Raw genomic sequence first — 12,446 nt, 5'->3', positions numbered from 1 at the left:
ATGTGAGGACAATGCTTCAGCCTGGAAAAATGAAAGAAATAGCCAATGAAATTTTAAAATTCAAATATGATATTGTAGGGCTACAGGAAATAAGATGGCAGGGGAATGGGCAGATAGATAAACCTGAGTACTCATTGGTATATAGTGGACCAGAAGAAAGAACAGGCCAACTTGGAACAGGGTTTATAATAACTAGGGAAGTTAGGAAAAGCCTTCTAGAATTTGAACCTATAAATGAAAGGATGTGCAGACTCGGACTAAAAGGTAAATTTAGGAATATATCAATAGTTAATGCACATGCACCAACAGAGGAAAAAGAGGATATAATTAAAGAACAGTTCTACGAAGACTTGGAAAAAGTATGCTGTGCAGTACCTAAATATGACCTGATGCTAGTAATAGGAGATTTTAATGCAAAAATAGGGAGGAATGAACATCCGTATGGAGTTTCTGGAAAATATTCACTACATGAAGAAAACAATGAGAATGGAGACTTACTATGCCAATTCGCAGCAAGGAATAATATGATTATTAAAAGTACCTGCTTTCCACATAAAAGGATCCATCTGGGTACTTGGAAGTCTGCAGCCAATGGAGTAGTCAATCAGATTGACCATATTTTAGTGATTGCACGCCACTCCACGTCAGTTACGGATGTACGGAGCTGCAGAGGACCAAACTGTGATTCAGACCACTTTTTGATAAAATCAGTCTTGAGAGAGAAACTGTCACTAACAAAGGGCAACAGAATGGGAAAGATGATGAAATGGAATACAGACAAACTGAACATCCCTGATGAAGTAAAAAAATACCAAGTAACACTAAGCAGAAAGTTGAGCAATGAAGAGACCACAGTAGGAGTAGACGAAAGGTGGAACAGGTTTGAAAAAGCCATTAAGGATGCTGCAGAGGAAATAATAGGCATAAGAAGGAACAGAAGAACCCAGGAGTGGTTTGATGAAGATTGCAGGTCAGCAATAGAGGAAAAGAACAGGGCAAGAACAAAAGTGCTACAGAGAGAAACCAGAAATAATGTGGAACAATATAGAGAATTAAGGAGAAGAGCTAACAGACTGTGCAAGAGAAAGAAAAGAGAGTGGAATAAGAAGAAATTTCAAGAACTAGAAGAACTAAAGGAACAGAGTGAAATAAGAAAGTTCTATCACGCCATAGGCAAAATGAAGAATAGATTCCAACAAAAAACAACGGCCTGCTCCAGTGAAGATGGGAAAATGATAAGGGAGGAAGAACAGATAGTGGGAAGATGGGCAGAGTATTTCAAAGATACACTAAGCACCAGCCTAGAAGATGAAGAGACCTCTGCACAGGAGGGAAGAGTGGAGCTGGAAGTAGACAATGAAACCAATGAGGCAAGAAAGCCAACACTACAAGAGGTCTCCCAGGCTGTGCACAAGTCAAAAAACAATCGAGCCCCTGGGGAAGACAGCATAATTGCTGAATTAATAAAAACTGGTGATGAGGTTGCAATAAAGGAACTGCACACACTAATATCAGATACATGGGAAACAGAAACTATGCCAGATAATTGGAAAATTGGAATAATAGTCCCCATTTATAAGAAAGGGGACAGAACAGCATGTGAAAACTATAGAGGTGTAACACTCTTAAGTACAGCTTATAAGATCTTCACAAGTATATTAAACGAAAGGATACAGAAGTGTGCAGAAGGCATACTAGGGGAATACCAGTGTGGCTTTCGACCAGGCAGAGGAACAACTGATCAAATATTTGTGATAAGGCAAATGATGGAAAAGTTCTATGAATATGATATAGATCTGCATTTCTTATTCATCGATTTCAAACAAGCCTTTGACAGCATAAATCAGCAAGAACTATACAGAGTACTGAAAGAAGTTGGAATATGTGCTAAATTAATAAGACTAATCAGATTGACAATGACAGAGACAAGAGCAAAAGTAAAGGTCCTTAGAAGAACAAGTGATAGCTTTGACTTTAATAAAGGTGTGAAGCAAGGGGATAGTCTCTCCACTGTCCTATTCAACATAGCCCTGCATAGTGCAGTAAATAAAATCAACAAAAGAGGCACCATATTTATGAAAACTAGCCAGATATGTGCATACGCTGATGACATTGCTACAGTAGGAAGAAATACCAATACACTCCTAGAAACATATCGGGCAATGGAAACAGAAGCCTTAAAAATTGGCCTCATAGTAAATGAAAACAAAACAGAATATATGGTAATGTCACAATCTGAGGCCAGAAGAACCCCTAAAAACCTAAACATCAATGGGAAATGCTTCAATGGAGTGTCCTCTTTTAATTACTTGGGAGCCCTAATAACAAATGATAACAGTATTGGAAAGGCTATAAGAGAAAGAATACAAGCAGGAAACAGAGCTTACTTTGCAAATATGCAGCTTTTAAAAAATAGCCTTGTTACAAGAAAAACTAAACTGCTAATATATAATTCCCTAGTCCGCCCAGTTATCACATACGGCTCAGAGGTATAGACGTTGACAGAACACGATAAAAATGCTCTAAGAAGCATTGAGCGGAAAATACTACGCAAAATCTATGGGCCAATAAGGGAGGAAGAAGGCTGGAGAATACGCTACAATGCCGAATTACAAGAGTTAATACAAGGCAGGGACATAGTAAGATTTGTGAAATCACAGCGAATACAATGGCTAGGACACTTAGAGAGAATGGCAGAGGATAGAATTCCAAAGAAAATGATGAAAGGTATGATCCATTCAGTTAGGCGAAAAGGGAGACCTAGAAGAAGATGGATCAATGAGGTAATAACGGATATCACCAATATGGGAGTCCGGGGGTGGAAAAGAGCAGCAAATAACTGAGAAGTGTGGAGGACGATTGTTGAAGAAGCCAAGGCTCACCAAGGGCTGTAGAGCTACTGAAGAAGAAGAATTACCAACAGGATAATCATCCATGACACACTAGCTTCTCGATCGAGAACTGGTTTCAAAGGAGGCAGAATATTATTCAGTGCCTACTGTGGCCCCCAAAGCCCCCGGATCTCAATCCCAGAGAGCAGGTATGGACTCAACTTGGAAGACGACTTTGTGGGACGATTGGCCAGACCTTCCTCCAGGAACTGTGAATGCGCTATGGGATTTGTTTCATTCTTCATGGGAGACAATTGCCATGGATGAGGACTTTCTCCATAGTCTTGTCAATTCTATGCCTTGAAGCATCCAAGCTGTTCTTGATGTCAATGGCATGTGGTCAAAATGCTGAAGCCATACATAGCCTACTCTTCATTTTATTTTGTTCCTTTTTTCTGTAAAAGGACTACATAGTTATTAGGCCAACAATATTAATTTCAAAATACGAATCTATTTGCTACTATATTATTTGTATTTTTATGGGAAGTCGGATGAATATCACCCTCCAAGGAATATTATTTTTATTTTTATGGGATTTCAGATGAATATTACTTTCCAAGGAAGATTATTTTTAGACACCAAATTTACAAACCATAATTAGTTATTTACTGAAGAGAATATTGAAAAAAGTGAAAAAAAGAAAATGTAATTTAATAACAGAAAGTAATAAAGCACGAAACATTATGGGATGTGACAAAAAAAAAAAAAAAAAATGCTGCAGTGGGATTTGATCCGATAAATATTACAGCTACCAGTACAGTAAGCTGAAACACTATCAAGGTGCAACCGATCTCTCTTCTTTTTAGTGTAATGTTGAATAGGCCTATTGTAGTTGAAGCACGGATATTAAACTGAAACAACAGAGACTGGAAGGCACATCCACTCACTCGTGTAAAGTGCACTTAAGAACTTAGAAAAATATGCCAGTCAGCTGATACGTTTCTCTTAGCCAAAAACTGTAGAGATATCATGTGGTGGTTGAAACAATTACAAATAAATACATCCATTTTCAATATTTTTACTATGATCATTTGTCTGTTTGTTTAAAGATCGGACTGTTATAAAATGGAATCTTTTGAAAGAATGTGGAACCTAGAAAAGCTTACAACTGCACAATTTGCAGCAAATTAAGGTTTAAAATATTACCTGCATAGGTCTAAATAAAAAAAAGACAATTGACTCTTGTTAAATTTGAATGCTCGTCCTCTATTTTTGTAAACTGTCAGCCTAGCCACTCAGCCAGTGAAACAGAAGGGAAATGCTTTAGTAATTATACCGATGTGGAGTTCTTGTATTTCAACTGTTTCTATGTGCTCAAATAATGATTTACAAAAGAAATGATACAATGAGTTAAACTGCAATGAATCTTGACATATACTGTAACAAAACTATTATAGTGCTTCTATTTGGTGAAGCTCCACAGTGCATTCGCAGTTTCAGAAGTGTCACTGTCCACAATTCTAGCATCCTAAGTTCTGTTCTTGGACTCTAAATTATTCAGGCAGGCCAATCTTTTTGTCTCTCATTGTACACTGGTGGCAGTAGAATTGTTCAGCAGTCAGTGGCAAATGGAGGTTCTCTAAACTTATTTAGTAATGTTTCACAAAAAGATCATCATCTTTCCACCATTGATTTTCATTTGAGTTCACAGAGCATTTCCATTATGAGCATGTATTGATCATGTGTTCCAGTAGAGAATATAACAAGGCACCTCTGAACTACTATGATGTCTTCCTTTAATCCAACCTGGTGGATATCCCTAACATTGGAGCGATACTCAAGAATGCGTTGTAACAGTCATTTAAGGATGGGGTACACTTTCCAATAATCATCTTTATAACTGAAGTTGACCATTTGTCTCCACTGCAGTGAACTTTATTTGTCCATTCTATTTCATATCACTTTGCAACATTATACTTGATATTTAATCACCATGACTATGTCAAGTAACACACCACTAATACTGTATTCGAATATTACAAGATTGTTTTTCCTACTCATCTGCATTAGCTTAAGTTTTTCAACATTTAGAGTGAGCCAACATCACACCAACTAGAAATATTGTGTAAGTCATTTTGTATCCTCCTACAGCCACTTGATGATGACAATTATTGTACCCTACAGCATCAGCGGCAAACAGTTGCAGATTGCTGCTCATTCTAGCAATCAGATTGTTTATGTATATCGAAAACGAGAGATCCTACCATGCTTCCCTGGGGCACACTTGAGGATACCCTTCTCTCTGATGAACACTCGCTGTACTGTGTTCTATTACTTCTTCTAATCTCACACGTTTCTTTCCAAGACTTTCTTGATATCTTGACTCTAAGTGGTTGTTGACCTTTTTTCACCAATGATATTTTAAGATCCTGTTGGTTCCTCTAGTGCCAGCTGTTGTGCAGATATGTCCAAAAAGTAGCAATGTCGTGTTTCTCATTGTTTCTGATGTTATATGTTTCCTATGTTCTGATAAATTTAGTGTTCTTAGTTTCCAAAATTCTAAAGTTCTTATAGTACCTAATAGCTTCATTTATATTCTTAAAATTCATAATTCAGAACTAAATAAGTACTGGCATATAGACCTCCTGGTTTCACTACTGTATATAGTGCTTTCTTTCAAGAGTTTTCGGTTTTAATTATACCGTAAGATCTTCTCATCTTGTGTATCATGTCCTGTACAGCAGATCTTTCTGTTACTTGTTTTGGACTGTTACCCCCCCCCCCCCCTCCCCCCACATATTTGAATTCCTTTACCTTTTCTATTGGATCAAAATCTGTTCTTAAAAGTTTTCACTCAGTCCTCTTGCCATAAATTTTGATTTTTCTGTGTAGATTCCTTTAAGCCTGTCAAGTTTGCTATCTTTTGGAGGAAACTGACTTGTGTTGCTGTATTTGATGGTCTTTGAGAAGGTACAGGAAAATCATTGGCAAATGCCAGGCCATTGTAATGTGACATCTTTATTCCCAGCATGAGCGGTAGTATTTTGTGTTTTAAAGTTTTTCATTCCAGAGCTTTATATTTTTCCAAGATTTGGTTGAGAAGGAATGGAGATAAGTCATCACCTCGTCTAACACATGTATTACTTTATAAGTGTCAGGGTACCAGATCCATAAGTTTTACTTTAGAGTTTCTCTCTTTAAAGGTTTCACAGATTAGGTTTGGCAATTTAGATTTAACACTAATTTACAGATTACTTTATCAAGGGTTTCTGTATTGACAGAGTCAAAAGGCATTTTTGAGACCAGTAAATATTATGACTATGTCTTTTGAGTTGATGGATCTGTGACAAGTTAAAGACTTCAGGTTGAAAATATGTTCAGAAAATTTCCAAACCGATGTCATTATTCGCCCAACTGTCCATTGAGAAGAATAGTTCTCTGTCCAGTAGTATTTTAGATAATATTTTATAAGCAATTGTTAGAAGAGATGTGCCTCTATAATTGTCAGCATCTTAATCTTACCTTCTTTTTGCAGTGTTTGTACTAGGGTTACTTTCCATTCCTCTGGGCTCTCTCTTTTTCCAAAATTCTTCAAAGATCATTTGCAGATTTTAAATGCTGATGTTATTGATTTTTCTGTCCTATTCCATTCACATATCGAGTGAGGAGGGGAAAAACAACTCCTTACATCCGCATGCATCCTAATCTCTCGTATCTCATTCTAGATAACCATATGTAAGGTACACATTGGTGGGAGCATAATATTTACACATTTTTCTTTAAATAAAGGTTCTCTAAATTTATTCAACACAGTTTCATCTTTCATTCAAGAATGCACCAAGCATTTCTTTTACACCTTCAAATGGGCTATACCAACCTGTTACAACCCTTGAAGCACGTCTGTGATTTTGTTCGATGTCTGTCATCATCCTGCTTGATAAACACTCCACACATTGCAACAACTAACTAGAATTGGCCATACTAATGTTGTTAATGTGATTTTCTGTGCCAATGCACTCTACTTTCCCAGAACCCCTCCAACAAATCTAATTCTTCCATTCAACCTCCCTGATACTGTAATTACATGATTGCCCCATTTAATATTGCATCTTAGTATTATCCCAAAATACTTACACAATGTAATTTGCTCAGGATATTCATATCTAATTTGATACTGTACAGTTCTTTGTCCGAGTTACAGGCATGATGTTACTTTATCCACATTTGCAGAGAGCTGCCATTACGCTAAGTGGATTTTTTTTACCAAATTCAATGACGATACTTTCCTATAGACAACAGCATCATCAGCAAACAGTCTTATAGTGCTGCAGATCCTATGGGATAAACAGTTTTTGCACATTGAAAACATTAGATGTCCTCCTATGATTCCTTCATTTTTGTGGAACATTTGCAGGCCCTTATAAGGAACTGAGTTCTTGTACACAAATACTCCTCAAGCCATTACATATTTGTGAAATTAATCAATTTGATGATATTTTGGTTAATAATCAACAATGTGATACAGTGTTGAACGTGTTTCAGAAGTCTTGGAAGATGGAATCGATCTGTTCGTGCACATCTGTTATTCACAAGATGTTGTGCACTAATAAAGTGAACTGTTTCCATATTGTAATTGTGGAACCTCATAGACAGTAGCTCAGATACTGCTGGAATGCACCCTCCTTGTGGTTCTCCATACTAAACATGTTCTTCCAGATTCTTTACCTCTAATAGTGCTGGATGACTCGTGGACAGCTGAACTGGTTCTCAGTTTTCTTCCTGAAAGTGGTTTCTATTCTCAGACGTAATGTTTCAAACTGTTTTCATGGCAAAGATAGAGCGGTTGAGGTCGGTGCATCTCACACTGCGTGCTAGGTCTGGGGACCCCCGACCCTACCTCCTTCGCCAGCTGGGCGGCAAGCACTCTTATTCTAATAGCTTTTAGATGCAGCTAGCCCCTTTTTTGTACCTGATCCCATTTTCTGTTTTAGTTGTAGCACTACAATAAATAGTGTGTACTGTTCCCCTCTTGAACACTGACTATAACGGGTAAGAGGTGGGACTGCTGTTTTAGGAGCAGCCCCCATTGCATCCAAAGCCCAAGAGGACACTCACGTGCCCCATCCACCTACTGACGTTGTTATTTCTCTCACTTCATTTGTTATCATCAGTCCAATTGATAGCCATTGCTTTTCTATCATTCTCAGTTTTAATGTTACAAACCTCCCAGGTAGAAGTTACTTACTGTGTAACAGTCTTTGCCTTTAATCAGGTAAGTGAGAGGATCAAGTGTTGATGGGGTTCCTCTTGCCACACGTGAGGCCTACTATCTGATTTCCATACTGGTCTGATCCATGTAAATTTACTTCTCTTTAAAGTATTTCGCAGCTCTTGCATAAATATTGCTTTCAATGCCTAGATACCACTCCTACATACTTCAATAATTTGATGAAATTTCTGGTGGGCATCATTAACTCTAGGTGAAATACACACTAAGACAATGAAAATGACATACCGTGAAGCAGTTTTCTGAATGGGACAGAACTCAATAGATGTGATGTACATATATGGACAAACAAATGATTAACATTTCAGAAAAATTGGTTGATTTACTCAAGGGAAAGAGAAGTCAATAACATGTTGGTCCACCTCTGGTCCTTATGTAAGAAGTTGTTTTGCTTTTCTTTGAGTGACAGTTGTTGGATGTCCTGAGGGATATCATGCCAAATTCTGTTCAAATGGTGCATTAGATCATCATAATCCTGATCTGGTTCGATGGTCCTGCCCATAATGCTCCAAATGTTCTGAAGTGGGGAGAGACAAGCAGTAGAAACTCTTGCCGTGTGCAGGCGGGCATTATCTTGCTGGAGTGTAAGCCCAGGATGACTTGCCATGAAGGCCAACAAAATGTGGTGTACTGCTGTACTTCAAGGGTGCTGCAAATGGCAACCAAAGGGGTCCTGCTACAGAATGAAATGGTACCACAGACCATCACTCCTGGTTGTCTGGCTGTATGGTGAGCAACAGTCAGGTTGCTATCCCACTACTGTCCAGGGCATCTCCAGACACATCTTCGCTGGTCATCGGGGCTCAGTTCGTAGTGGGACTCATCACTGAAGAGAGTTCTTCTCCAGGCAGTGAGATTCCAAGCTGAAGATGTCTCTGGAGACACCCTGGATGGCAGTGTAGCACCAACATGACTGTCGCCCACCATATGGCCCGATAACTGAGAGTGAGTGTCTGGAATGTCATTTCATTTCATAGCAGGACCCCTTTGGTTGTATTCCGTGGCTCCCTTACAGCACAGCAGTACTTCAATGATACTCTGCACCCCATTATGTTGCCCTTCATGTCGGGCCATTGTGGGTTTACATTTCAGAAAGGTAATGGCCACATACATCTGGCCAGATCTTCTATTTCTTGTCTCCATGCCTGCCAGATTTCTCCCCAAATCAGAAAGTTTGGAGCATTATGGGCAGCATCCTACAACCAGACTGGGATTTTGATGATGTAATGCACCAATTGGACAGAGTCTGGCACAATATCACTGAGGAGGACATGCAACAACTCCTGTCGATCAATGCCGAGCCAAATATCTTCTAGCGTAAGGGCCAGAGTTGGACCAGAGTTGTTACTGACATGCTCAATTTGTGAAGCACTTTCTTTCTAATAAATAATACAGTTCTCTTGAAATTGTAATCTATTGTATGTGTATGTCACATCTACAGATTTCTGTCCCATTCAGACAATTCCTTCTTGGTGCAATTTTTTTTTCTTAGTGTGTCTGTCAAGAGAAACAAACTGATGACCTTCCTGTTTAGTCAACCAACCAACCAACCAACCAAGTTCCTGAGGCATGGATGCCTTACTTCACCTCAAAGATCAGGCAAGGATGCCTTGCTTCACCCCAAAGATCAGGCAAGGACCAGTTACTCGAGTGGCATCATCCGTCGTTGAGAGCTTTTTAGAGTTAACCTTCTCATTTGGGGAGCAAAATGGTGACGTATTTTCTGTGACTGTGGCTGTGGCTGTGTCAGCAAATAGTAACCATAAAATGTTGGTGGTAGACTCAGAGGGGCTGGGATTATAAGGTATCCAGACAGGGTACAACCATGCTTCTAGAAGGGAAAGAAAGAAGCTGATACACACATTCTTATTGCTTATTCCAATTTGAAGTATGCAAGCAGAAATAGCCATTGCAGTCCACAGAAATAAGTTATAAGAGTGAGACACAAATAATAGTATTTATGTAATATTAAAGGCAAATCCCCTTGTTGTGTATTGTCAAGTTCTTTAATAATAATAATAATAATGATAATACAATGACGATGACAATGGCAGGCTGTGGAAGTTTATTATTATTGTTGACCAAATATCTTGCTCATTCCAGGTATTATTTTAGTACAGTATCAGCAGTCTTTCAGAAATTACTCATTTCATTGAGGAAAGTTTTATTTTTATGTTGTTAAGTTATAATTCTGTGCTTAAAGCCACAGTTGTAACATTTTTTGTATGTATCTGTAGGTGTATACGACTGACTGCAATTTCAGAACTCTGTCTCAAGACAAACTGTTTAGTGCAGTCTGCAATGGCCCAAGTACCTGATGTTTACATAGTTGATGTAGACAGTGGGGCAGAACCATATTGGGAGTTTATGGTATTATACTACAAGCCTTTGTTGTTTGTTATTTTGTCTTGAATGAAGTTTGTTTAATACAGTACCTCTAACATGGCATGTCGGGTACTTTTCAATACAGTTTGTCCTACTGACACCAATCTGTGATGTGATATGAATGGTCAGCTGTGATCTTGAGCCTGATGAATCTGCTGCTGAAAAACTGTGTTTTTCTTTGCATGTGATAATAGCTTTTGTGATATTTTTCTATCACTTTCTGATTGTTTCTCAGTTATGGTCAGCTATATTGAAGCAGTAACCCCATGAGTTCATCCTAATATTTCTAACCATTTTGATGGTTGTGTTCACGTATTACTTCTGACATATTTAGGAAAAAATTTGACTGATGGATGTAGTGATAAACAGTAGTCAGCTGAAATTTTTTTGCATGATTTAATTAACTGTTCCTGCCAGGAACATTTGTACAGGAGGTATACAGGTAGTAAAAGTTAAGTCAGTTTGGTTTACCTTCTGTGCATATTTTTGTCTGCATAAACCAAAATCTGATGCTGTTGCTGATTCTACTTGTCTTGTTTGTATTTTACTCATCCTAATAAGATTTGTTGTTTGGTTCTTGGCTATCTGTGTTCTGTTGTGTCAAATAATCTGCCCATTGAGTACATTTGAGTACAGTGGGCTTCTTTGATCATATTTACATTTCTATTAAACCGTAGGTATTCTTGTCCACTATATCTCAGGTGATTCAGTGTAACTAGTAGTTTTATCCTAATGCATACCTGCCAACTGTTCTGATTTAGGCAGGAGTCTCCAGATTTTCCCCTCAAGTGATTCAGTATCTGCAAATGGAGAGTGCTTTATGACAACAAAACCATTATTCTTTGTGAAAAGATTGAGGATAAGCTTGGAGGGGTAGCCACAATAAGAAAAGGTGATAAATTGATTTCAACTGATTAGTGTCAGCTTGGAATCAAATGATAGTACCAGTTGCAGTATGACTGGTTTGCCCCACCAGAGCGATTTTCTATGGCTACATGAACAATACTGAAAAAAACATGGTACAATGGAAAAAGTTTAATGAAAAATTGTTCAGGTTGCCACTGGAAAGTGGCCCCGGTGGCCAAAACTGGCCATGGTAATAAAAAATAAAAATAAAAGTACAACTGATGGTGTCATTTGATACTAAAAGTAATGCCTCTGAATTTTTATGTAAAAACTCTTAAAACTTTTTAAATAAAACAAATGTTATTCACATTCTAAAGCTTTACTCTTCACAGCTACATATTTATTTCACAGCATAGTTGCCCTGACAATGAACACATTTCTCCCGAAAGGAGACCAGTTTGTTGATAGTATAACAGGAAAATGTTTGGCTTTGTTGACCAAGCCACAACCTCACCTCTGATTGCACCACTTAATCACTTTCAAAGTGAAGTCCTGAAAGATGTTCATTAACTTCTGGAAACAGATGAAAATTGGATGGGGTCAAGATGAGACTGCATGGAGGATGATCAATTACAGTGAATCCAAGGCGCCGGATTTTTTTCAAATGTCACAGCAGTGATGGTCTGGTATTGTCATGCTAAAGGAGAGGGTGCTCCATGTGTGGAAGTCCTCCTTGAATTCAAAACTCGATTGCAGTATGCAGTTACTCAAGCACTAACATAGTTGCGTTACATGTTGCCATGTTACGCACAATAATTCAGAGCCCTCTAGTGACAGAGGGCTTGCAAATGTGTAGACATGAAAAATAAAAGTGTAGAATATTAATAAAGTCTGTTTTATTTAAAAAGCTCTAAGAGTTTTCACATAAGAAATTTGGAGGCATTAATTTTCAGCATTCCCTCATAAAATGTTAGCTGATAAAATATGATAAATTCAGAGACATAAGAATACCAGTTGCTCACACCCTCCAGCTCTCCAACTCAACCTTCCCTCCCCAATGAAAGTGTCAATATGATTCAAAGCATCATTTCACTGAG

The 12,446-nt window shown here is 38.1% G+C and overlaps 1 protein-coding gene across 5 annotated transcripts in view; it reads left to right on the top strand.

Moving 5' to 3' along the window:
- Positions 1–12,446, top strand: part of LOC124555786 (inositol hexakisphosphate and diphosphoinositol-pentakisphosphate kinase) — a 556,425-nt gene that overhangs the window by 137,926 nt on the left and 406,053 nt on the right. Inside the window, exon 2 of one of the 5 annotated variants that reach the window (XM_047129844.1) lies at positions 10,356–10,488. The exons of the other annotated variants lie outside the window; for them this stretch is intronic. Coding sequence (XP_046985800.1) covers positions 10,420–10,488 — 69 coding nt within the window. The 5' untranslated portion in view covers positions 10,356–10,419. The remainder of the gene's footprint in view (positions 1–10,355; positions 10,489–12,446) is intronic. 5 annotated transcript variants of the gene reach the window in all.

The sequence above is a fragment of the Schistocerca americana genome, chromosome X, assembly GCF_021461395.2.
Source record: "Schistocerca americana isolate TAMUIC-IGC-003095 chromosome X, iqSchAmer2.1, whole genome shotgun sequence".
In the NCBI taxonomy this organism is placed as follows: Eukaryota; Metazoa; Arthropoda; class Insecta; order Orthoptera; family Acrididae; genus Schistocerca; species Schistocerca americana.
Note: the sequence above shows the minus strand (reverse complement) of the source record. Positions and strands in the feature narration are given on the sequence as shown.